The sequence below is a fragment of the Alternaria arbusti genome (assembly GCF_024043155.1).
Source record: "Alternaria arbusti strain BMP 1465 chromosome Unknown scaffold_12, whole genome shotgun sequence".
NCBI classification, from domain to species: Eukaryota; Fungi; Ascomycota; class Dothideomycetes; order Pleosporales; family Pleosporaceae; genus Alternaria; species Alternaria arbusti.
This window is the reverse complement of record NW_026249952.1, coordinates 611,600-637,334: the sequence shown is the minus strand read 5'-3', so window position 1 is coordinate 637,334 and position 25,735 is coordinate 611,600. Positions and strand designations below refer to the sequence as shown.

Sequence of the window (25,735 nt, the reverse complement as noted above, 5' to 3'; positions counted from 1 at the left end):
GTTTGTGGTTGCGATAGATCTACGCAAAGATGTGCCCAAGAGTAGAGGTATAGAAGCGCGCTTGCGTGCGCGCTGCGAATATGATGACTCCACTCTTATTGGAGGGAAGGAACTTGAGATGACCCACACTATGGAGAAAGACCGTCCAAGTCTTTCAGCGCAAGAACCTTCAACTTCTAAATAGCTGATAGCTTGGCGTAGGGAAGGTGAGTTCATCTGGTCTTCGCGATGTGTCCATCAACGTGTGGACAGGCAGTCTATCACCTTTTCGAGGGTAAGGTCTACACTCTTGGGATTGCATTGAACACAGCCTCTCAAGTCGTGATCTGTCCCTTCTATGAAGAGATATTATGCAAGGGTGTTGAGTAGCTGGCCTTCGCAGGCATGCTTGTCGAGCGGACGAGAGCGAGCTGTTGCAAGCGCATATTGAGCAAGCAGAGCGCGATTCACTTCTGTCTCATGCGACGTTCTGGGAGAACCAAGATGAAAGGTTCATGTGCCCTTGCCTATGTCTTACCTAGGCGGACTGTTGTGGAACATGTCACTGCATGCCTGCGTCATTCCACTAGCGGCTCTTGGCGGGTGCTCTTGCCTTCTCTACTTGTTTACTCCCTCCTTCTACCGCTCAGCTTGCTCTGGCAACAAATCCACCGCGTCACAAGCATCGCCACTGGCTGCAAGACGACTGATGGCGCCCACTACGTAAGTCTTCTCTTCTACTCTGGCGATCATGTGCTAATCTAGAATCAGACAAGCTGCGAGCAAGCGCAAGAGCGAGGAGACCACAGAAGCCGCTAAGCCCATCAAGAAAGCAAGAGGGTCTGTTGGGAAAAAGAGCGAGGGATCCATAAGGAAAGCTCCGGAATATTTTCGCTTCCTCGATCTTTCTCCTGGTATGTCTTCCTTGCCTCTGACATTGCTAGGCGCTAATGCCGCAAAGAGTTACGAAACAGGGTATACGATTACGCGAACGAAGACGACTCAAGGAATTATGCTTTACGGCCCAGGCCTATCCTCTCAAACTCGCCTCGCAAGTCTCACTCGGAGCGTGCCTGGAAGTTCTTGGCCTTGACCCAGGTCTGCACACAAATTCGCGCAGAGTATCGTCCTCTTTGGATCCAACATCTCCGTGTTAGATTCGTGACAACATCCGAATGGACCCATTTCGGCAACGCGTTTCTGCATAATGAAGGTGTGCACAAGCTGATGCCGGGTTTGGTGCAGTTCTCGTGGGACCACCGCAACGACGGCAGATCAACCTTCGACATGATGCCTCTGCTACATTTGTATGTGCAATCTACCTCATCAAAGGTAGCATTCGTTCCGCACATGCTTGCCACAAGTGGATACACCGTGGAAGATGATGTGTGCCATAACTGTTCCAAGAATATGGAGATGGAAGAGCTTGGGTATTCAAGTTACGGCGATGATGATTGCGAATGTCCAGATTACTACTTGTGCCGCAGCGAGTGGAAGACTTTCAAGAATAAGCAGATGAGATATACCCGCACCATGCAAAAGTTCATTCATAACTCGAACGAAAGCTGGGCCCAGGCTGTACGAGAGGATAAACTGACGGTCACATGCACAGTCAATAAGACGGGCTGCCATGTCACGTTCAAGATACTCTACAAGGAACCAATCTGCCAGACTACCACCGACTCCCAGCCGGCCCTGGACTTACTGGAGCAATGGGGAATCTTCGATCTTCCGGTGAAGAGGTGTACCGACTTTGTGCTGGTGTACGAGGATAAACAGGTTACGGAGAAGGATGGTCGCAAGGGTAAAGTAGCCGCCACGAATAGCTGTCAAGATATCTCGCTAACTTATTACTAGTATGTAGCCCCCTTGCTATACTTTTAACGCATTTCTAAGACATCTTATTATTCGTGCTAACAGCTTGATAGATCACAAACTCGGTTGTGCGCAAAGTTCACGTTCACAAGAACCCACCGAAGGACGAAAACGAAGCAATCGCCTAAAGACTCTGTGCAAACTGGAGATCATCTGTCATGGATATGTCATACCAAAGAGCCGTAGTAGGACTCATCGGAACTATGCGCGCTCGAGAGATTTTCTATAAAACATCAAGTTCATTGAATGACTACAAGTTTCCATGTACAGAATATATCGCTCCGCGCACTACTACCGTTGCGCAAAGTTGACGCATCTTCACATCAGAGAGACATGGCCGGGGTTGAGACGAGAACAGCGCTCAAGAGCTGACTTCTCTAACCTCAGCAGCCTCGCATATATTCGCGTGCCAGCAGCTATGTGGTTCGATCATGCTGCACTGGATGTGAGCGTGCCCCCGGGACAGGATCTAAGCTGGCAGGGTTTCATCTGGCTGAAGGGCAATGAACACAGGCGTTCTATTCTCGGTCTAGTTCCAACATCTCTGCAGACGCTCCGCGTGGACTTCCCAGCACACGATGGTACCATCTTAGCTTTGGGCAAAGGCTATATCCAGCGCCTGGAGAAGAAGGACTGGAGATGGCGAAGGCTGTCGGGTTAAGGGGTAGATTGTACGAGCTGACGGACTGTAAAGCCCCAGTTTAATCGAGAAGAGTGTTTGAGTTGGTTGGAGTAGGATTTGAAATGCAACTACGTCAGTTTGAGTATCAAGAGACGTATGCATCAAGACGTGAAGGATAAGGGCGAGGATGCTATGACATTGATGTTGATCAAATTCAGCTACATATCGGGTCTTCGCACACAAATATATCAGCAAGACATCTTGACTCTACCCTACTGATGCTGCAGCTGTATCTGCCATCTGCAATAGTAGGACGTGTCTCTCATCTAGCATCTGCGTCTGCAATCTGAGACGCTCTGTTAGGGCATCGATGTGTTGATCTTTCGCGGCCAAGCACGCCTCTGATCTTGAGACCACCTCGGCCCATAACTTGTCGTTCGCTGCTATCTGCCCTCTCAGGACTCCGATGGTCCTACTGACCTGCTCTGTGACCTTTAACTTTGAGATGAGTGAAGCGCGTTGTGCATCGGTAGTGCAGCACTGTTCTGTGTCGACTCTATCCTCGCAGGCTTGGACTATTATGTCCACCTGGCTAGTGAGGACTGCCATATATTCATCGGTATGCTCTTGGTCAAGGAGCTCCGAAACTGAAGGCCACCTTTCTAGGGGAACGTTGAGACGATGCGACAACTCATTAAACGCGGCTTGACACATCCTGGAGGTGTTGAGCCTTGCTAGGAGAGCGAACTGCTCTATCTTGCAGATGGGATCGATGTCTTCTGACAGCTCGAAGCCAAAGTACTGGCTAGCCTTCGTGATCCAATTCAGCAACTGCTGCAGGGTGAAGTCGTTACCTTCTGTCTCTCGCATGAGGAGTTCTCCGGCAAAGTCTAGTTCCTCTTCCAGCTTCTGCTCAAGCTGAGCTTTCTGCTCCTGAAGGGCGATGTCTCTTTCGCTCTCAAGCTGCTGCTTCTGCTCCTGAAGAGCGTTGTATCGTTCTTCGTCGGATTGCTGCTTCTGTTTCTGAAGAGCGCTATCGAATTCGCGTCGGTGCTGACGCTCCTGCTCTCCGAGAGCGATTGCATGTCTACTCTCTAGCGTACGTCTCTGTTCGCTGAGTGATGGGCCGTGTTGCGTATCTAGATCAACTGTCTCTGTGATCTTCGCTCCACTTTCGCTAGCGTCTTCGATTGATCTTCGAAAGCTTGCCGCGAGTGAAGCCCATGTGTGAGAAACGGCGGCAAGACTTGCCGCATCGTTAGCAAGCTCTCGTTGTCGTTGTCGTCGCAAGCTCTCGAACATTAATCGAAAGAATTCACCCATCGTTGTGTGGGTGTGCGGGTGGATGTGAGGGTGGGTGTGAGTGGGTGTGGTGGTGGCGGGAGGTGAGTGCTTTAAGATTGGGATTCGACCGCCTTTGCCCCTTCCGCAATGGGCAGGCGCACCTCTAACGGTGAACAGCACCGAAATCTGATACTTCAGGCGCTAAGATCGATGAGTGTGAGATGACCTGATTCTTTCCGAATGAAGCGATCAACCGGATGCATCACTCAGACATGCTTCACTGATCACCGTTCACCGTCAACGCCACAGCGGATGATGCTGTACGCAACAAGCATCTCATGTCTACTTTTCGACACAGTATATGCAGCGGGAACTGTACAAGCAATCTTCATGAGAACTACTTCCGCCATTTTGATGGAGGAAAAGGCAACACGGTCGACTCAACACATAACTGATCTCGTGGAGGATTTTGAATGACAGGCGGCTGGTACCAGCGCACAACATGCCTGCCATCTCGCGTTCTTTTGTTTAAGCTCAAAGTGCAAGGCAAATCGAAACATGAACTCTTGTAACATATCTTTTGATCTTGCAAAACAGGGCGGAACAGCGGAAGCCATGACGTTGGTCTGCTCATCTTTTGTAGAGAGCAGGAGGAACACACACAGACATGCAAATGATCTGCTACCATTTTGGAAACAAGGAAGATAATGTGGTATGAAGAAGAGAGACCTGGAGGCACACGGTGGGTTTATATACCCGTGAACCCTGCTAAGCCAGTCATTCGCTATTCCCACCACTTCTCTCCTACGAGCTAGCTGGCGGCGACACGAGTACTCCATCATTCAGCCTTCACTTCTTCCCGGGGGTTGCAGACTTCAAACGCGACGAGAGCACATGGCTTGCTTCTGATGTCTTTTCGGTAGGCGGCAAACCATGAGTTGCTCATAGCCATGCGAATGCATAAACCATGTGTATTCGGCAACGCTGGAAGATGAATTGAGACATGGCATGGATGTCGGAGTTTTTGAACCCGCAGACCAGGAACGAGACATCGCGCTGGTTTTGTAAGATTTTAGTGATGTCGTTTTGTCATACCACTAGAGGGAGCGGATTCGAGAAGCACCACATGAAAAAGATGGCTCGTTTTCTGTTTGTTCATATCCAAATAACAGAGTAAGGGCTTCCACACAATCTCATACGTACTGAAGAGTGATTGTTTTGAAAGAAGGTCGATTTGAAGGAAGAAGAACCAGGCCAGAAGACATGATTTTTCGTTGAACTATTTTTTGTTGAGACAGGCAGACGAAGCAGCCAGTCATGGAAGGATTTTAGACACGTTTTTGGAGAAAAGCCCGCAGACTTTGTAATGAAGAGAGAAGGAAGGAGACAGTAGAAAAGACGGGTTTATATACGCGAGGAATGGAACCCGAGCACGTGAGACCCTTGGCTGAAGGTTGGAAGACCGAACGAACTTGATCAGTACCAGCAATACACCAAACGAGAGGAGTGCTTACCTCAATCAGACCAATCTCTTCACTGCCGCCTTCACAATCCACACGCACCAGCACCAGAACACCCGATCTCAAAGCGGAACGATTTTGCATTCCATTTCCACTGATAATATACACTAGGCACGAGGCCCTCATCCAGTCCCACACCTCCAACCCCATGCCTTATCAAAAAAACGCCACAAGAAATCCCAGTTTTCGACTTGCTCGACAGTATTTATAAGGGGTATAGAATCTGGAAACCCCGGCCCATGTTGTAAGTAAGAAAGAAAAGCACTAATTTGCACTCGCGCCCGCCCCTGTATTCACACCACTCTCCCTCTTCCGTCTCCTTCTCTGCCGCGCGTTGTCTTTTAGGAATTGCGGATCCATGAAACCTTCTGGGAGTTCAAATTCTTTCTCTGCGAACTCGGGTATGGGCTGGCCGAATGCAGATGCGTTGCGCCCATGTCTATGTTTGCCGAGTGCTGCGGCGCGGAGGTGTGGTTTTGCGTAGAAGGAACTGAATGGCGCTGCGGGTTCGGGCGGTACGAAAGGAAGGAGGAAACCATGGGGACGCGGTGGCCGCCGTGGTTTCGGTGGTTCGGGCTCTTTGGGCTGCTGTCGCGGTGGTGGAGGATCGCGGCTGCGGACTACAATGTTATCTGAGTCTTCTGTTTCCTCGCCATCCTCTTCTTCGTCTTCTTCTCTCGCGGCGAGCGCTGCTTCCTTCTCAGCACGCAAACGCTTCTCCTCTTCTTTCCAGACGCGGAACTTGTCGACGAGGGCTTCTACCTCCCGGACAAAGTAGTCACGCTTCGCCTCCCAGTCCTTTCTCTCGCCGTCTGTCACGCCTGTTATGCCCATGACCTTGAGCCAGTCGGGGCCCTGCAGTCCGTCGAGGAGTCTCTCCAATTGCACCTTCTCGTGCATGGCGCGCTCCTTTTCGATATTCCGCAGCTGCTTCTCCTTGCGCTCGGCACGCCGGTGTTGTGTGAAGAAGACGGAGTCGGCGAGCGGGTCTTCGCCGTCATTGTGGGAGATGGCATTGGCTATGGAGGCATAGTTGAGGACTGTGAATGTAGTCGACGACTGGGCCGGCGGTATTGACGGATCTGAGGCATGGCGCGGAGGAGACGAGTGCCGTGCTTTCCGTGACCGCGTCGGGCTTACTGAGCTTCGCGGGGGCTCTGGTGTCTTGGCCTTGATGGGCTCGTCGACGATGTATATGGGCGTGTCGACATCGAGAAATTCTGCACGCGATCAGAGCTATATCGTGACATGTGACAGGGACCGTGACCTACCATCCTCTTTGGGCACGCCGGCAATGATGTCGTCGTAGTTGGCAAAGTAGACGGCGAGGTCGCTCTTCAGCCGCGACCCTCCATCGTGGCTCCGCAGGCTCCTCTTGTCTGTGGTTGTGGAGGACGCTGTGGACGCCGGGGCGGGGACAGCTGGGGGCGCAGCAAGCTTGCCGGAGCTGCCAGGCCGGGGCGTGGACCTCGCGGAGGGCACGTCGTCGGCGTCGATGCCCAGGGGCGCGGCGACGCCATTGGTGATGCGCAGCAGCTCGCCATGTGGTTGTGTAACGGTAATCTTGGTCGGCGGTCTCGTGTCGGTCGCGTCGGGCTCGAGGGCAGTGGCTGGCCGCTTCCTGCTGCTGGTGCGCGCAGGCGGCGGAGGTTTTGCAGGCGTGTGGGCGACGGGCTTGACGGCGCCGTCGTCGTCGGCGCGCGCAAGCAGAGGGCCGCTTTTCGAGGCCCGTCTTGTCGCGACGGGCGCGTGGTTGTGGTTGCGCTGGGCTTGTGGGTGGGCGTCATCGCGCGACACGGGCAGGAAGTTGAGCCTGGTCTGCCGTTCATTCGAGCTCCGCAGCAGCGAAGGCCGAACGGCGTTGGCCATGGTAGTGATCAGACTTGAGATCATTCGCGATTCGCTGGGTCATCTTTCAGCTATTCATTGTGGAGCTGCCATTGATGTCGCGCTGAGATGTGCCAAAACGCGAGCCGTTAGGGGGTCGTCGAGTGGCAGAGCCCGCGCAGTTTGCCAAACGAGCTGCTGCACCCACGGCGCTCCCGTACGCCTCACCCAGACACTGCAAATATGGATGAGGTTGGATTAAGCCCTATAGCAGACCTTCCCATCTCGATATCGCCATGTACATCAGAAGATTATTCAACGAATTGCAGTACAGCGCATGTGAGATACTTGGAAGCGTAGCGCCACTGACGTTGGTAGCCAATCAGTACGAGTGGGCGACATCACATCAATTTGAACATCATGACACTAGAACTGACTATATGAGGTCCTTTCCTTGCATGTCAACTGAAAGATTGAGAGATCAAGCAATTGGAAAATGTCAAGGACGATTCACTTGCATGGCAGCTGGGCACACCCTGGCACCACACAATCAACAACAACAGCGTATCCAACTCTTATGCCACTCAAACATCAACGTCAGTGTCAATACAACCTCAAAGCCACGCGATCACGAGAAGAGAAAGTCCTTCAAGACGGGCGACCCAGCAAACTCCGGGTTCAGCAAAACGCAACTATTAATAGTCAGCCGATATGCGCTAGCTTTGTTATCGATAAACACACTTGAGAAAGTACGAAAGTCCTTGTTTCCGCTTTTCCAGAAAACGGGGCCTAAAGCGAGCTATGCCCGACGCGTTAGCACTATATTGTTTGGTGGAGTGATGCTGCAGGCGGCCATGTGACTTACATATTACGGATTTGGGTGGGAAGTGCGGCATGGAACCCGCGGCATGAGGAAACGTCTGGAGCAGCTTGGTGTGCAGATCTTCAAACTCGGAGTATCTGGTACGATCAGCAGAGGGAATCGAAAGTGACAGACGATGGCCAACCTCTTGCGTATCTTCATGGGACCACCCTGTCACAATTAGCATATGCATGATGGTTCATCACCTGGAGATGGCAGTCCACCACGGGCCCTCTGCATGAAACCATTTTTTTGAAAAACAATCTCGCGCGGATGATTGGCTGCGAGGACATCGCCGGGCAGACTAGCGCATCTCCATGCGGCTGGGAACTTACATCCAGTGTCTCGACCGTACAATTAAAGACGACGTAAGCTCCAAAGCCCGGTGACGGCCCGCTGATGACAACGTAATCATCTATCGTGACACCCTTGGCCCAGAGGACTTTGCAGTGGTCCGAGTCCTCATCCGTATGGTCCTCGAGGCCGATGGGGGTGGGGCGGCCGTTGTCAGCAGAGTAGTTGCTCAGATACGAGGCATTGCGCTGGTGGGATTGCCAGTAGGGTGGGACCACAGTGACGGTGGCGGGGGTTGGCCCATCTCGGGCTGGCGACGAAGACGGGTCTCCAGTTTCAAAGCTCGCCGGCTCCATCCATTTACAGGAGATGGCTGGGCAGGTGGCGCGTCAAACGGGAGGGCGGTTGGTATCTAGAATGCCGCGTGGAGGTATGAGGGGTAGATATGCTCGCCGGTGCATGCAGCCAGATGCAGTCGCGTCTAGTGTCTTGTTGACGATGTCTGGAGAATTGGCGGCGCTGGCCTCGCTCGTCTCAACCGAATGATGCGCAGAGCCGACTAGGATGCGAGACCCTGAGAGGCGACTAGTCGCTGCAGCCAGTGGCCAATACGACCACACGTCCATTCCATCCCTGTCCGGCCGAGGGATTAATGGCAAACTTCCATCACGCAGTCTACCATCTTCGACGGAATGCCGCCCTTTCCACGCCGACTCCACCGCAACACTATGGCTTGAGTCACGGCAACCCGTCCCCGACAGGCATCGTCCCGGGCGAGAAGGATGGCTGAAGGTAGGCGGGGGTGCACGTACCGGACCGTGAACTTTCCTATCTCGAACGACCGCTAGCTCATTACTTCCCGTCGACACATCCCTCCCTTTATATATCGGACGCCGCCTTTCCCTCCAGCCTCTTCATCACTTTCGCTGTTGAGGTTTACTTTTGTATTTGACCGTCCACCGTCTGTCGCTGACCGTATATCATCTAATACTCTCGCTTCATCCTCCGTCAACAAACACCTCCCAAACATCAACATGCGTTCCGTCTTCGCTCTCAGCATCGCCGCCTTCACTGGCCTGGTCGCTGCTCAAGACACCCCCCAGCTGAACTACCCATACACCATCGACCCCGACACGGTTGAGCAGTCTACTAGGGGTACGTAGAAGTTATCATCCGATCTACGACGCGTCGTCTAACATCCTCCAGATTACTGGTGTGACCAGAACAGGGCCCAATGCCCGCTCATCTGCCTCCAGCAGCCTGGCATCAGCTCCATGACCACCGAGCAGAACGACTGCGACTCCGACGCTCTGACCTACACCTGCGTCTGTGAGAACGGTGTCGCGCCCAACATCACAGAGTACTCCCAGACACTGCCATACTTCATCTGCCAACAATGGGGAAACACTTGCGTCGAGAACTGCAACGGCGACAACTCCTGCCAGAGCGCTTGCCGGTACGTTCTATCAGTCACTCATCACAAACACAACTAACATGTCAACAGTGAGGACCACCCATGCGGAGCTCAAGACCCGTACCGCGGCAACACGTCCCTCCCCACCACCATGGCCTCCACCGCCGCCGCCACCGGCACCGACGGCTCCGCCTCAAACACCATCCCCGTGACCGGCTTCGGTGGTGCCTCTGAGACCGGCTCCAGCGACAGCAACAACAACGGAGGCTCCAACGACCAAGGCGGCGCTGGCTCCATCTTCATGCCCAACGCTGGCCTCGGCCTCGCCGCCGTCTTCGGCAGCGTCTTCCTCGGCTTCGCCGTCCTCTTGTAAAATCTAGGACCACACAATCTCGCCGCGCAATCTAAGCTTCGTCCATCTTCTGTCCTTACTTCATGCATAGCGTCTTTCTGCATAAAAAGCATCACCAGTCCTTTCGGTTAGCTCGATACCCAGCTTGGGCCTTTTCGCTCATTTTACATGACAGCCTGGCAAGGCTTTGTCTTTGGTTGTACTGCATGGGGTTCATGGCGTATATTTGTAATGGATGATGGTGATGGGATGTTGGTTCACTGGCCACAGGGGCAGAGGTGGCATTATCTAGTATGCTGTTGTAATACATTGAACGCCGAGGTGCCGCGGATGAGGAACTACTATGTCTTCCTATGTGCTATGTGACTATGAATAGTTTGATTGGTTTAATCTACATGTGCACCCAATTTACAACCCGAATAACACCACGCGAACTTAGAGGTACACTTTGGGAGGCGATTCGTCCCACCAACATCTCCCCTGTAGACTCTTCCTCGGACTTCGCTGTCGCGGAGGACAAGTTATAACGCTCGCTCTTCCCTGCTCAATATACACAGCGCGTAGATCCTGACTCCCTTCCAAACTCCCAGTCCGTCGCTTAACAGGCGATGGTACCGCTTCCAGTCTCGGCGAGGAAGAAGGAACAGGGCTTGGAGGCGCAGGATGCGTGATACTGAAATCCGGCGTATCATCTACATGCTCCACGGCTGAACTATACTTGCTAGCCAGAGAAGAACACGCACTGAACCGCGAAATGGGTTCTGCAGGTTTGCTGGCCAGAGACGAACACGCACTGAAGCGCGAGACGGGCTGTGCGGGCGTAGGCGTAGACAGATGCTCGACGGAGACGTGAAACATGCGTGATGAACTACTCGATACCGATCGCTGGAGCAAAGCTAGTTGAGGCGGGCCTAGGTGCAGGGTTTGCATGGTATCCAGAGAAGGAACAAGAGTAGGATCGAGAGAGGGTGAAGAAGGTGCTGTATCTGGACGGTCGCCATGACGGAGGAGTTCGGCGGTTGATGCGGTGAGGGATGGAGGGAGAGTGGGTGAGTCATCTAGAGGTCGTGCTGATCCTTCCGGGAGTATGGATGAGCGGCGGCTGTTGTGGTGTGAAGATGGGATGGAGATGGGTTGAGAGTGCCCGTTTGCACCTACTTCGATTATGGCCGTGCCGGGTGTGTTCACGATGTCGCGTGCGCGTTGGAGGAAAATGCTGGTTGCTATCGGCATTGGGTTGGTAGAGTCGAGACTAGAAACCGACGAGGAGGAGGCTATGGAGCTGGTCGATGACCGCCGCTGAACGCGTGGAGGCGCAGGTGTAGGTGGTACAAGACGCACGCTCACTTTTCTTGCTGTGGGCGTTGGCCTTGAAGGTATGACAGGCTTGGGCCTTATGGGTCTGGTTTGTTCCATCGGTGATACTGCAGCTGACGACGGCGTTGAAGGGCCAGCATGCTGGTCAGATGGTCCAAGAGGCAAAGTCCCATATTCCGTTAGAGGGAATTTGACTGGATCTGATGAGGTCTCTCGATCAGTATGGAGGAGTTGGTCTTGAGAGGTTGATCCAGCTTCTTCATCGTATTCCATCCGTCCCTTGCCTTTCTCTGCTTTGCTGAATCGTCGAGGTCGCAACAAATCGCTAAAGCTGAATTGGGAGTCTTTCCGCTTTCGTCCTCCATGTCTCGTACTTTGCGTACTATAAGACTGGAGGCTATGAAGCTGCTCCAGTTCTCCATCTCCATCGTAGTGTAAGTCGCAGTTCGACTGTGTTTGCATGGTGTTTCTTCGTCTCGCCTGGAACGTTGTCTAAAGGGTGTATCAGTCAGCGGTGATGTGGAAGCAGCCAAGCCTACTTTGCCATTGACATGAAGTGCTCGCTTACAGTTGGTAGGGAAGCCACGCTCATCCTGACGTGATCCCCGGGATAACGCTGGATGTGCGAGTTCTCTGACGGTCCACTCAGGGTATGAAATACACTCGGTTGCTCGCTGACAGTAGCGTTGAATGATGTGTGTACATCCTCGACGGATCCCCTTCGACTACCAAAGAGGCGCCTAAGCTTCGCGTTGACCTTCTCTATGATCTCGGTGACTTGTGATGGTCTTCGTGGATGAGTTTCGTTTTCGGGTGTAGGGGGTGTGGTAGGCAGGGTAGAGTAAGCACTGTGAAAGTTTGAACTGGGCCCAGTTATGGCTATGTTGTACGCTGGCGGTGGCAAGCAAGGACAGTCGATCGCTGTCTCACGACCGCTCGAGTGTATTCTTCTTTGTTTCTTGATGTAGCCACGTGTTTGGAGGAATGATTCCGATACTTGTCGCTTCAATGAAAGCTTTGGAGGGTATGGTAATTGGAAGAATTCTGGGTCCACTTCTGTTTCGCTGATGTTGAAAATTACACAAGACTCGTCGGGAGGTGTATTTCCAGGTGCTTGAGATGTCATAGCACTGGAAAGCTAGAAACTAATGGCAGAGATGACAATGAGAGCGAAGCAGACAAGACTTTTGTTGACCGATACGAGTACTCGATAGTCGGATGACTCTTGTTACTTTAATAGCCTAGTGAGAAGTACGGTACGATCAGCAAGAACATGCTGGTGCCGCCAATGACCAAAGTCCTTTACTTGTACCAATGAACTCCACCAATGGAGTTCGATCGAAAGATACCAGATTGTTGATGCAATCGTATGGAATTGACTAAACAACAATTTGTGTGGTTAGTGGCAGTTTGGAAGTCCAGCAAAGCAATCTGGAGCAGATAAGCAGGTCCTGCACGCTGCACACGCACGCGAGAGAAGCGTGCACCTCGAGCGTTCCTGGTAAGACTGGCCTATGAGAGTCACCCGTCATACATCAGTGCCATGGTAAAGACCGCTGCCGTGGTGACTTAGGTGAAGAAGTACCGTGCCTATTATCTTCAATGGGCGACACCCTGCAGGCTAGAGGCATGATCGTCATGATTACCACCACGGAAGTTATACTGCATGATCAAACAGCATGGATCTAGCGGGTTGCGGAAAATTCGAGTGCGAAGAACCTGAGAGACCGCAGAGAATGGTGTGATATCCTGAGTAGCTCACTGACAGTAACTACTGCCTAGCACTGGGCAACGGCCAGATGATCAATTGAGGGGTGTGAACATCAGCTGCAGAGACGTTGCACCTTGAATAGCCGTTAGCATCGATGGAACGTGTATGCCTTCGATCGTCATAGTCGTCGTCGTCGTCAGAAGCATCCTTGGAAGAAGTCCGAAGATTCCAATTGGAAGCAAAGATGTGGTTGTGGTTTGGCTGTGGAGAAACTTGGGAGGTGGAAGAAGCCGGCGCTAACATCGCGGCAGGTCGACGCGACTTGCCTTGATGACATAATCCTAGCGTGTCCTTGTGCAAACAGGTCAAACATGCTGTGATGACACCACCATTCCGACTTTCGCGGTTCGCGAATCGAACACGTCCGTCCATGTCACGATAGTCTTCAAAGGCTCGTGATGCCGCCTCGAATATTACCAAGAGGGCCCAGGGCTCTTTCGTCACGATCGGCGGTCTGGGTCCATCTGCGGCCTCAGCGGAGGTCTGCTTCAAGCTCCGCAACTGCGCCAGAGGTCTACGATGTCGTCTGCGTAGGAGGCGGCCCGGCAGGATTGAGTCTTCTGACAGGACTGAAAGCGTCGCCAATTACAAGTGGGCTCAAAGTTGCGCTCATCGAGGGACAAGATCTACACAAAAGTCGACTGCCACAAGATGCGACTTTGGAGAGCTTTTCGAATAGATGCAGCTCCCTCACTCCAGCTTCTGTGAAGAACTTGCAGGGTACGAATAAACGTGTTAGATGTTCAACAGTTCTCCTCTGACATGCGCGGTGTAGAAATTGGAGCATGGGCGCATGTCAACACACCCCGAGTGCAACCATACCAAGAAATGCAAGTCTGGGACGGCGTCACCGATGCACGGATATCCTTCGATTGGCATACAGCGAAACCTCTCCTCACGCCTCGCAACCCGTCGCAGCCTACAACAATCGCCTACATGATCGAAAACGTCAACACGGTCACCGCTCTACTAAGCCGGCTCGAACAACTGGGTGGTGTCGATTTCTACACTTCTACAAACGTCAACTCGATAGATCTGGGTACGGATACAGACAAGATGGACTTCTCGTCGTGGCCAATCCTCACGCTGTCCAATGGGAAGACACTGGCTGCTAGGCTATTGGTTGGGGCGGACGGTGCGAACAGCCCCGTGCGGACATTTGCAGACATTGAGTCACGAGGCTTCGACTATAGCAGACATGGTGTGGTGGCTAGTCTGAAGCTCGAAGGGCAAGGTTGGGGCGGTCCAGACCACAAGATTGCATACCAGCGGTTCTTGCCAACCGGCCCAATCGCTATGCTGCCACTTCCAGGCAACATGTCGACACTCGTATGGAGTACCACACCGGAACGTGCTGCGAAGCTCAAGGCACTGTCACAGGCCGATTTCGTTGCAATGGTCAACGCGGGTTTCCGACTTTCGCCAACAGACCTGGAGTACCTACACACGCTCTCATCCGGACAGGCAGAGGAGGTAGCATGGCGAGAGAAGCATACGCCCGTCGACGAACACGCGATACCGATGCGAGTAGCACACGTGCAAGACGGCACAGTCGCGTCCTTCCCACTTCGAATGCGGCACGCCGATACCTACACTGGTGAACGAGTCGCACTGGTTGGCGATGCCGCGCACACCATACATCCACTGGCAGGTCAAGGTCTCAACCAAGGCCAAGGTGATGCTGCAGCGCTTGTACGGACGATATCACATGCAGTGCAGACGGGACAAGACATCGGATCGACATTGGCGTTGGAGAGCTATACCAGTGAACGGTATGCGGAGAATAATGCAATGCTGGGCGTGTGCGATAAATTGCATCGTCTGTATAGCGTCGAATCGGGTCCGCTCGTAGGGCTACGAAGTCTCGGATTGAGAGCAGTCGATGCAATGGGCCCGTTGAAGGGTTTCTTCATGAGCCGGGCTGCTGGCGGATCGTAGGATTCTGTACCTGTACCTGTATCTGTATAAGTGTCTGTATATAGGCTGCCAACGCAGCACCAACCCAACATTTTCACACGACAATCATTCCCGAAGTGCTGTTCCGCGCCTCTACTGCTTACCTATCGTCCCGAAGTTCCTTGCAAAGAGCCCCACAAATAATCTAGCACTACGGCACCTTGAGGAAACGTTAAGAACAGACTTGTCCTACCTCAAGCGGACATCGGATTCGCAGCGAGCTTTCATCATCGACCATGGCAGACCATCAAAACGAAATTGAGACGTTCGGCAGCAACGACGACTTCTGGATCTTTGGATACGGGTATACCTGCCTATGCGTTTCGAACACGTTTAGCCGAAAAGCTAACGCCTCGGTCGTAGGAGCTTGATATGGAAACCACCGCCACACTACGGTACGGCCCGAACATGGCATATGGCGAAAAGCAAACATGCCATCTTGACTTCTGTCTCAAAAAGAGTATCCCTTGATCTGACAGTGGAAATCAGATCAGCGAATTCCCGGATACATTGAAGGATACGTGAGGAGATTTTGGCAGGTATGTGTTTTTCCTTGGCTGGTGCCAGATATGGCACGATATGGTACGATAAAAAATGGTTCTTGACTGACGATCGTAGGCGAGGTACGGATGGAGACTCTCCAACTGAATCGTGGAGAAGCGGGGTTGGAGTAATGGCTAATACGGAGGTGCTACAGTGAAGATCACCGCGGTACGCCCGAAGCTCCGGGACGCGTTGTCACGTTGATCGATAAGGCGCATTGGGAGACTTTGACGGATACTGTAAGTTCTCGTTCGTTATTATTCGATCTTGCTCAACTTGCAGCTATATGCCCAGATCTGCCTATGCAAGAAGGCCTGGTGCTAAGAAGAATAGCATGAGTCCACCGAACGCGTCTGGGGCGCCGCATACCACATCCCAGCTTCGAAGGTGCAAGAAGTACGCCAGTACCTTGATATTCGCGAGATAAACGGGTATTCGATCCAATTCACGCCGTTCCATCCTGCTATCAGCACTTCAGAGGTCACGTCTCCGCCGCACGATTCCGAGCCGACTGAAGCTGAAGCAGGCATGCGGGCTGGCATCAAGGCCACTAATACCATCGCCGTCAGAGAGGAAGCGGGAAGTGTTAGGTGTTTGGTGTATATTGGGTTACCAGAGAATCCGCAGTTTTTGGGTGCGCAGGATCCAGATGCGTTGGCGAGGAAGATTTTGGAGAGTATGTGTTATCTCATTGCTTTGTCTTCTTGAGATGTCTCGTCTGCCATGGTTTGTTATACTGACTCTATCACAGGCAAAGGTCCGAGTGGCGAGAACAAAGAGTACCTCTACAACCTGGAGACTGCACTGCTTGGTTTGAGCTACAATAGCGGAGATGCTCATGTGAGCGACTTAGTGAGGCGATGCAAAGCGCTGGAGAAAGAAGCTGGAATCGGGAATGATCACGGAGACGGCGGTGCCGAGGGGTTGTACAGAGTAGGAAGCACCGAAGAGCAAGAAGAGGTCGAAAAGTAAACTCAGAAGGCAACGGACAAGTCCGTAATGTAACATTGCATCCGTGGATGTGGCGATACGCACGTATACAACAACATCAAGCCAACCGAGGCTTCTGCGAAAGTCGCTGGTGATTATGATTACGAAGCAGGCTAGCCTGCATGTGACCAGCCACAACGCCAGATATATGCATGATGCGCTTAGAATATACAAGAAGAGAAGGTTGGAGACTATGCCCATGCGCCGACTAGTGCCATTAGCAACGCCCCTGCTACGACACTGGCACAGGCCTGTAGTCGCCGCTTCCCCTGTAACGTCACGTAGCTTTCGTCGCTCAAGAAATCTTCAGCAAGGAGCTCCACCAAGCCAGCGAATAGCAACAAGCCACTGGATATGGCGTTCATGAATCCCACGGTTAGTAAGCCAGCTTCACTTGCTGGGTCGTACAGGGTGTGTATAGCCAAACCTATTGCCTGGCCAATGGGTGTGGTGGTTCCGTAAGCTAGAGCCATTAGCCACGGTTTCGGCGATCCGGCTGGAAAGCGAATGGCGCTGATTCTGGAGCCGAGTGCGAAGCCTTCGAAGGTTTGGTGGAAGGAGATGGCTATGAGGAAGACGATGAAGGCGGTGCCAGTGGCGACCGAGAGCGCCATACCTATGAAGACGGAGTGGAAGAGGATTCCAGCTTCGAGCAGTAGACATTGCAAGAGCAGTTTCTTGTTCTGGGCTTCCGTTTTCTCCACATCTTCAGAGGATTCGCCGCCAGGTTGGTGGGCATGATTGTGGGCATGAGGGCCGGGAAGCAGGCGAGACTCGTCTTCTGAGTTCTCCCCATCTTGACGGGCGAGCTCTTCCCTGCTTACCTCAAGATCTGAGTCATTGTCGTCGTCAATGGACTTCCGGCTTATCGAATCATTAGGCGTCATCGGCGATGCCAGAGAGAAGGACGGTGATCGGCCTGCCATGAGATTGGCCGAAGATTCCACATCGTGCAGCATGATGCCCGGTATGTGGCCATTCGCTCCTGGTGTGCCGTTGCTGAACCTCCCATAGCTATGGCTTCTCTTGTGGCCCGGGCGCGCAGCCGCAGCGTGATCGTCAAGGCCTAGGTTTTCGTAGCCAGTCGAATGCGAATGGCCTGCTCCCCTCGATGCGAAGAACATCTCCACGCCCACTACTACAAAGACTGATGTCATGGCTATTAAGCCCGGCATGGCCGAGTAGCCCTTGTTCCAGAACGGGGGTAGACATGGGTCGGTGAGGGACTCGAAGGCGGTAGGCAGGAGATGGACGAAGGCAGTCGCGATCAGGACACCCGTGCCGAAGTGTCTAGATATGAAGAGGAACTGGTGGGGAACGGGTATCGAAGGAAAGCGCTTGACGACCACGGGGAAGGAGCAAGCTGTGAGACGGTCAGCAGTGCATTGGAAGGTATGCGAAGAAACGTACGAACCCGCAGTGCTAAGTGTAAGTATTAAAAACAAGGCGAAGACATGTATGGGTGTGTTGTAGTAGCCCTTTGCCCCTTTGCTTCCGCATTCTGGTCGCTCATCGTTGTCCTGCTGTCTTCGGAGCAATTCCGCGTGGAGGACATGCGCAGGTATTTCCGAAAGGCCTATGTTACAATGACGTGGTCAGTATACGAGCGCCACAGTCAGCAGAACAAGCAGCCATGTCCTACCTGCTAGAATGCCGTCTGCCTGCATGGCGGTTGTTGAAAGAGCTTCCGAGCATCAAGGTACGCGCGGTTCCGTCGCGCTTGCCCAGTAGGTGCCGGGGTCCGGAGCCTCTATTGTTCCTCGGCCTTTCACCTATTCACGTCCTCGTCGAGTCCGCATTCCGACAGATTCATTTCCTTTCGGACTGCAAACCTATTTGTACGTGTGTTCGGGGGTCCAACATGCACTCTGGACAAAAAAGTATTTCCGAACGCGCCGAAAGCCAGGGGTGCGTCATACCTGGTATATCGCGAACCTCAGATGTCATGCTACCGACAATCGAAGATCTAGTATCCATACAAGGTCTGGGCCCACGCTTGAGAGTCTGCCTTGTATCATAGGAGACTACCGTGCCCCGGCTCCTGTTAGCATCGGTTGTGGCGTCTTTCATGTCCATCTCCAGTTTTCTGGACAGCAGGTCCTGTAAACATCACGCAACGTTAGCCACCGGCCGTGGCCGGTGCTATTTTTGATCCTTCGGTAACAGCGATCCGCGAGCTCCATTGTCTACATATATAGACAGAGACCCTGCGTTGTTCACCGTGTCGTGGGACTATCTGGCGTACGGGTTTGGGCTGGCGCAGCTGCATCATCATTCGAGAGATTGGCATCGGCGCAGGCACCCCGTCACACCCGACTTCGCTTCTGCAGCCTAACACGAATCGGGTCCTTGATAGTTTCACGTCTCGCGCCCCTCCATCGCCTCCAGTAACACCAAGGACGATACCGCCGCAGCCCAACGTCGTCACGGCACATGTCGGTACCAAAATGTTGACCCGCGAGCATGGACTGGGAAAGTCTGGACTAGTCACCACGCGCAACGTCGTCCCGGCTACACCCTGCTAAGCCCCACCATCTACATCCTCTCTGAACAGGACAATACGGCATATTGCTAGTTCTGTAACGGGAAGAACCGCTGGAGGGCCTGAAGGAGCCACCAAAGGGAGAACGGGTGGCTCTGACCGACAATGTCTGATCAGCGAGACTTTTTGTTCGTCGACGCAGCTCAAGCGAAGACGTCTCGCCAAGGTCGTCGCAATGCTCGTTCTTTTGTCATGCAGAACGCCCGCAGGAAAAACCCATGGTCAACAAGCAAACATGCTGCGAAGCAAAGGAAAACGGGAAGCTCAGGAAGCGCAAGTCCTAACAGTACATGTGCGTCTACGTCAAACAAGGCGACGCCAAGCCCTCCAATTGTTGCGAACAGGTCTGATTACTTTTCTTCCCCAGAGTCTGAAGATTATGCGATAGCCAAGAGGGACATTTGTCCAGAGTGTCAGATTTTCCTGTGCCGCCCGGGTGAGGGATTCTGCAAAAGATGTTTGCTGGTCAAGCCTGCGGCGCCTGCAGAAGACCCAAACAATCAGCTTTTCGATCCTTTTCGGACTTCATCCGTCGAAGTAACCCGCAGCGTATCGGAATTGTTGAAGCATTGTAAGTGGCTGCCCTGCATCTCCCCTTCCATCAAGACATTCCAGTTCGCTGGGTTCGTGGCACGACAACCCTGTACAACGGCGTAGAGAGTGCGAAGTCTAGATTGCATGTGATTGCATGGCGCCAAACATCCCAATGCCCTGCATTGTTGGTACTCAAACGCTGACTTGAACTGTGTAGTTTCCACGGAGATGGCGCCTGGTATCATCGCCGTCGACGTCCGGCATCGTTCTACTCTGATGAAGTCGGACTGGTTCGGCACGGCGATAAGTAATCCAGGCTTCATGCACAGTCTGCTTGCTACGGTCGCGCTGCACGCTTGGGTGTTCGGAAAAGATACCATTGATGCAATTTTGCACCATCGAGCACAGGCTATTGCTGCTGTCAATGCAGCGATACTAACACCGGATGGAATATCGGACGCAAACATCGGTGCAGTGTTCAACTTACTCACCATAGAGGAGAGTCTCCGTATGCCATTCTTCGATTTACACGAAGACCACGCAGTCCAAATCGAGATCCATCGAACGGGGCTGCAAAGAATGGTGCAGCTGCGTGGAGGACTAGGAGCAATCAAAACGAATCGCATTCTTCAAGCCTTTATGCTTTGGTGTGTAGCCTCTACTTCCGCGTTCTGTCCAGAACCGGTTTGGCATGTGCTTACTGAGCATCAGGCATTCGACCGCTCACGCTATCAACGATTTCCAAGCGCCAAGCCCCTCTACATTGGATTTCATCAGCACAGCAGGCTTTCCACGTCATCCACCAGGCTACGAATCGAACATTTCTCAACATCTGACTGATTATTGTCGGAATGCGGGTATCAAAGAACCACTTAATGCCTTGGTGGAATTGGTACTTTCCCTGATTGCCGACCTGAACGTCTGGTTCAGTGATCCTGAGAGCCGTCTGGACCCTCTCGATATTCAGAACTTTGCATGCGTCTTGGAATGCTCTCTGCTAACATGGCTGCGCAAGAACGAACATCTTGTCACCCCTCTCGAAGACGCGCTATGCGTTGCGCTTCTCATCTTTACGGTGCGGACGACCGAAGCGTTTAAGCTACAGTCTCACGTCCATCTGCTCCACTCTGCAGCGAGCAAGCGACTGGAGAAAGCGCTGAACTGCACTATTCGTACCGAGTGGCAGCATTGTCCCGATCTTCTACTCTGGATACTTTCTATCGGTGCGATATCAGCGGAACCCTCGCCAGACAGCACATGGTTTGTGTATCAGACCTCGCTTGCCTGTGCGGAATTTGACATCCCATCGGCGGAAGCGCTTCTCGAACGACTCCATCTCTGCGGCTGGGTTAGCTACAAGCTCAACGACGCTGTGTGTCAGTTATGGGCCAGGGTTGTGAATCTCAGGTTAGATGACCGTACATTCTTGCCTATGCATTCGCCTGCTTATACTTGAGTTTTTCTTGTACGTAGGCTTGCGCCGTTTTTCGAAGCGCCCTTGAAAGCTGAAGACGCCAATAGCCCTGTTGGGCCGCTGCAGCATCACGTTGCCGAGCCCGATCTCAACGCTTGGGAAAGTATCGACTGGGCTGCTCTCAATTTGGGCCTCGACGACCCGAACCAAGGACACGCAAACAACCCTGACAATGGAGGCGCATCGGCGGATCCGCAAGGCTCCGGGGGACCCGACGAATCATCTTATGCTTTCGGGAGTGGCTACGGATTTACATGTATGTACAACTTCGAGCGCTCTAAACTTTTACTAATACCCGCGTTGCTGGGTGCTAACCTTCTTGGCGAATACACAGGGCCTACGACGCAACATCCTTATGCACACTGGATGAACGGATCGCAAAACCATCACGAACAATGAGGAAGGCTTTCAAATGCTTTGCATGCTCGACTGTGGATGCATACCTCTTCACTTGATCACTCGATCTCCAGTACTATAATCCACAACTACCTCGACGCCGGCACGGCTACCAAGCCTGTCGCAGCAGCCTTGGTCGGTGTGCCATATAGCCTAGACTATGTCCAACTGTAGTCGTTTTGATGTGGATCGTACTGCTCGCTAAAGAAATGATGCGGAAGCGCAAAGATGCGGAAAACTTGGCCTACATGAAAGAGCATTGAGGGACTGAGGTTGCTGGGGAACAGCAGAATTCTGGCATGGTGCTGAGTATCTCAATATACTAGAACTCTGGTTAAGGGAGACGTCATACAGGAACAGATGGAACAGATGTTGACAGAATCACAAGGCAATGTGCACTTCCAAATTAACAGCTTTGTATGGGTATTCATTGTTGGTCGTGAATGGGTTGGACGAATCCAGTCTCATCCCCTTCAGCCCTTTGAGGGCTAACATGTAGCTGAGGAGCACATACAACTATGTGCAGCCAATCGGTCTAATAAAGATGCCAACGCCTATGCTTTCGCCAGCTTAATAACAAGCTCAATCCCCGCCTCAGCAAAAGTCTCGCTAACAACCCTGGGTGGCTTATACGCCTCAAACGCCCCAGAAGCCTGCCCTTTGCTCGCAACACCCGCCACTTCCGTTAGCCTCAAACACGTGAGCTCAGTCAAAAACCCTCTACCCGCTAGTTTCATCTACGCAAACTGCGTTATCCAGTTCAACCCCTTGGGCGGCAGCGCCTGAGGCAAACGCCTAAACTGCGCGCGGCCCTCACCAGTGGCGAAGATAGCCTCGGTGGGCCCGCAGAATTGGATTTCTAGTTCGCGCACCGAGGGGGGAACGAGAGTGTATGCGGCTGCGGCGCAACGATCCTGCTTCTGCCAGATCCATGTTTTCTTTGCGGAGTTGGGGAGGTCGACAAGGTTGTTGTACCAGAGGGATGAGGTTACGCGTAGTACTTGGAGGTTTTTGAGGAAGGTGAAAGAGGGCGAGAAGGCGGGGTAGGGGTGTTCTCTGAAGTTGGCGGAAGGGGGTTCGAGGAGGGAGAGTTGTTTTGAGCTGGAAGGGAGGTCTGGGTAAGCTTGCAGGACGTCGATGACGGTTTGAGGAGTAGGGGGTGTGGGACGAAACCATGGTGGTACGATGTCCCTTTGCCAGGCGTACAGGCAGTTGATGGTTAGGTGCAGTGACTCCGTCTTTTCAGATAGGCGTAGCAGTTTCCCCAGAGCGAGAGGGCTGATTTGAAAGGTTCCAGAGTTGAAGTGTGTGAGGTTGGGGATGGAGTCGGGTTCGGGGTCGAACCAATTGTGAATGATGCGAAATTTTTTGATATCGGACTCAGGGCTTTCATGCCAGGGCGCCGGGGTTTCAATCAAGAATGTCTTCAAAGTAGGGATCTGGATGAGTTCACGGAGGATCCTCAACGTCGGTGTCTTCAGAGTGACGGTCTCGATGGGTTCATCTTCGAGTACCGCCCAGAGTTGCTTCATGCACATGTTCTGGTAAGCATGCCATCTCGAACCCTTCAACCGGTCTTTGACCGTCACCTCGATGCTTCGCACGTTCGGCAGTTTATCGAAGATGGTGATGGCTTGCTCGTGGACGAAAAGCTGTAGGCCCCACTCAGCGTCTATCCGAACGTGGCGTACATGTTCTGCAAGCTGCGGCGCCTTCTCGATAGCCTGGAGGAACAAGGCAATCCTTTGCTGCCGAGCCGCGACATTGCCAAAAGCCTCGTGCTCCCTGTACTCTTTTGGGATCTGATAGTCTTCTAGTGGCAGGAAGACCGGAGGTAGTAATGGACGGGGTTCCCGTCGATACCGCAGCGGCTCTTCATCCGGATCCTGCCGATCCTGGGGTGTCGGTAGGTGGCTGACTTCCGCAGCATGCCCGCCTTGAACGAATGGAGGGGCCAGGGTTGATTGTACAGGGAGGTCAATCGACTGGAATAAGAGGCGTTGGGCGGATTTGTGAAAGACTCGGTGCGTCTTGATCAGACTCAGCAGATCCTTTCGATCCACATCCTCGAAGATTTGATCCAAGACGTCGTTTGAAAGCGTGGTGATTATGGGTTTGGACATGATTCTGGCGACTGAAATGTCGGTTTCTGAAGGGTAAGATTGGGTATCGGGTAGAGTGGAGGGATTGCGGTTGAGCTGATATTGATTCTCTTATGGAGGGGAAAAGGGGCTTATGTAGCTACTCGAGTGAGGATTTGCCTGTCATTCACACGGACCTTGGTAATTACTCGTCATATGGCCCTCATTGGAAACGCGGTGAAAGTTGAACATTTCGTGTGAAGCGATATAACGAGTCATCGTTAAAATCACCCCTCTTGTTGTGACTGTGAGTTCAGTATATGTAGGCCAGCAATGTGAATACTCATTGTGTAATGTGTGAGGTTGATGCATTGAGAGATGCTAAATGTCGCATTCGTCGACTATCACGTTGCCTGCACACCAGGCCCCGGCGGCGCCGACTTAAATTCCGTCTTGCCCCTGATTTGAATTGTCAATTCGATCCCCCTATCCGCAAACGCCTTCTTCAATTCATCAGGCGGGTCCCAATCCATCGGCTCCGCACACCTGACGACCCTACCCCTATCACTGACCACATATTTCAGCTCCAGCACCTCCACCTTCTCCAATCGAGGAAATCGCGAAGGATCAGCAGCGGCAATCTCGTATATCCAGTTCCAACACGGTCTCATTTTCATTTTGATCTCGTCGGACGTCATGCGGAAGAAGGCGGCACGGTATCCATCACCCACGGCGAAAATGGCCGCGCTACCACTAAAGTCTACTCGGAGCGAGGAAAGCGATGGGGGCAGTAAATGGACGATGGATGGGCGTACTATTTCGCCTTTCCATAGAAAGCCCTGGCGACCCTGCATGGCGTTATATGCCGAGTTTGAGAACCAGCAGCCAGACGATATGTGTAGTTTTTCGAGGGAAGTGAGACCGGAAAACGGCATGAGAAGAGGGATCCAGTCGCATTCCCATGGACTCTTTTGGTCCTCCAGTATCGTGAAGTCGGTCAGGGTTTTCGTTGCGTAGAGCAGACGATGGGCCAAGGCGGCGAGGGTATTGCGTTGACACAAGTATATCTTGACGTCGAATTCTCGGAGCGTGATGTTTGGGTATTGTTGTGCGATGATAGGTGAGGTGCGGAGTATGCAATCGTTGATGATGAGGCTAAGACCGATTTTTCTTGCCGGCCTCAGTGAGTTGAGCATGTCCATGAGTTTCGTATAGTCTTCCACGGCTCCGCGCGTTTTCTCTTTGAAATTTTCGATAAGCTCCTGCTTAGGACTTTCGGGGAAGGGCCGAGCGTTGATTTTGAGCGTGACGTGTTGGACCGCTGGAAGGAAATCCAGGATGTCCTGCAATGTGTTTTCTAGTCGGAATTGTGCCCGGCTGTCGAAGACGAGCTCAAGATAGCGTATGGGTCCAATGGGTTTACCAGACGGTGTATGGGCCAGACAAAGCTCTTGGAGAAACTCTGTGCACGCTTCGTGTGCACCGTTTCCGCGGACAAGGATTCTTCGAACGGAGTTGCGTACTGTGTTTGCCGCTGGAGCGAGCTCTGGATAGGCCTTGCTGACATTTTTGAGCGTTTCGTGGTCGTCTACAAAGTACTCGAATATGGTCGTGAGGATTTCGGTGGGTATTGTGGTGATTTTGGGGGTCGCCATGTTGTTCGTCTGTGAGGGTGGCTGCCTAGAGAAGACGTCGGATTTCAACAAGTTGCGCGAAAGAAATCTGAGGGTGTCCTGCAGCATATTATGCCGTGACTATCGGATGTTTCCAAGAGAATCCGTCAATGTAGGTGCCTAAGTACTTCATGCACATGGAGGTTGGCGTAAGGCGAGATGCGCTGCTGACTAGCGTCATGGGCCGCAGTTACCTCTTTTGTTCACCGCGCTGATCCTAGCGCTGGCTTGTGAGCACGTAGTGTAATTAGCATCACTGTTTTGGTTCGAAAAGCGAGGTCTCACTTGCTTCAAGCATCTTGTGTTCCATGTATCTATTCGCTCGCTATCGAAATCGCCTAGTATATGCTACATAATGTGCCAAGAAAGCCTCCCTGCTCGTGACTATGTCGCCTGCAAAGCTGTAGATTATACTATCTACAATGTTAG

General features: G+C 52.6%; 9 protein-coding genes across 9 annotated transcripts; 4 read left to right on the top strand and 5 right to left on the bottom strand.

The window, feature by feature from the left end:
• Positions 1-688: 688 nt before the first annotated feature.
• Positions 689-1,982, top strand: J4E86_008175 (uncharacterized protein; the record flags this gene model as incomplete). The annotated part of the gene is made up of 4 exons (XM_051448689.1): positions 689-702; positions 751-893; positions 941-1,788; positions 1,908-1,982. The coding sequence occupies 4 exons, from the start codon at positions 689-691 to the stop codon at positions 1,980-1,982; spliced, it is 1,080 nt and encodes a 359-aa protein (XP_051300285.1).
• Positions 1,983-2,743: 761 nt separating this feature from the next.
• On the bottom strand, positions 2,744-3,799 carry J4E86_008174 (uncharacterized protein; the record flags this gene model as incomplete). Its single annotated transcript, XM_051448688.1, has 1 exon — positions 2,744-3,799. The coding sequence occupies one exon, from the start codon at positions 3,797-3,799 to the stop codon at positions 2,744-2,746; it is 1,056 nt and encodes a 351-aa protein (XP_051300284.1).
• A 1,745-nt stretch (positions 3,800-5,544) lies between these two features.
• On the bottom strand, positions 5,545-7,149 carry J4E86_008173 (uncharacterized protein; the record flags this gene model as incomplete). Its single annotated transcript, XM_051448687.1, has 2 exons — positions 5,545-6,500; positions 6,552-7,149. The coding sequence occupies 2 exons, from the start codon at positions 7,147-7,149 to the stop codon at positions 5,545-5,547; spliced, it is 1,554 nt and encodes a 517-aa protein (XP_051300283.1).
• A 2,148-nt stretch (positions 7,150-9,297) lies between these two features.
• On the top strand, positions 9,298-10,050 carry J4E86_008172 (uncharacterized protein; the record flags this gene model as incomplete). Its single annotated transcript, XM_051448686.1, has 3 exons — positions 9,298-9,418; positions 9,470-9,719; positions 9,768-10,050. The coding sequence occupies 3 exons, from the start codon at positions 9,298-9,300 to the stop codon at positions 10,048-10,050; spliced, it is 654 nt and encodes a 217-aa protein (XP_051300282.1).
• Positions 10,051-13,515: 3,465 nt separating this feature from the next.
• Positions 13,516-15,055, top strand: J4E86_008171 (uncharacterized protein; the record flags this gene model as incomplete). Its single annotated transcript, XM_051448685.1, has 2 exons — positions 13,516-13,837; positions 13,893-15,055. The coding sequence occupies 2 exons, from the start codon at positions 13,516-13,518 to the stop codon at positions 15,053-15,055; spliced, it is 1,485 nt and encodes a 494-aa protein (XP_051300281.1).
• A 254-nt stretch (positions 15,056-15,309) lies between these two features.
• J4E86_008170 (uncharacterized protein) lies at positions 15,310-16,588 on the top strand (the record flags this gene model as incomplete). Its single annotated transcript, XM_051448684.1, has 4 exons — positions 15,310-15,377; positions 15,771-15,855; positions 15,950-16,292; positions 16,368-16,588. The coding sequence occupies 4 exons, from the start codon at positions 15,310-15,312 to the stop codon at positions 16,586-16,588; spliced, it is 717 nt and encodes a 238-aa protein (XP_051300280.1).
• Positions 16,589-16,797: 209 nt separating this feature from the next.
• Positions 16,798-18,273, bottom strand: J4E86_008169 (uncharacterized protein; the record flags this gene model as incomplete). Its single annotated transcript, XM_051448683.1, has 3 exons — positions 16,798-17,969; positions 18,021-18,182; positions 18,249-18,273. The coding sequence occupies 3 exons, from the start codon at positions 18,271-18,273 to the stop codon at positions 16,798-16,800; spliced, it is 1,359 nt and encodes a 452-aa protein (XP_051300279.1).
• Positions 18,274-22,289: 4,016 nt separating this feature from the next.
• On the bottom strand, positions 22,290-23,675 carry J4E86_008168 (uncharacterized protein; the record flags this gene model as incomplete). The annotated part of the gene is made up of 1 exon (XM_051448682.1): positions 22,290-23,675. The coding sequence occupies one exon, from the start codon at positions 23,673-23,675 to the stop codon at positions 22,290-22,292; it is 1,386 nt and encodes a 461-aa protein (XP_051300278.1).
• A 362-nt stretch (positions 23,676-24,037) lies between these two features.
• On the bottom strand, positions 24,038-25,288 carry J4E86_008167 (uncharacterized protein; the record flags this gene model as incomplete). The annotated part of the gene is made up of 1 exon (XM_051448681.1): positions 24,038-25,288. The coding sequence occupies one exon, from the start codon at positions 25,286-25,288 to the stop codon at positions 24,038-24,040; it is 1,251 nt and encodes a 416-aa protein (XP_051300277.1).
• Between the last annotated feature and the right edge of the window lie 447 nt (positions 25,289-25,735).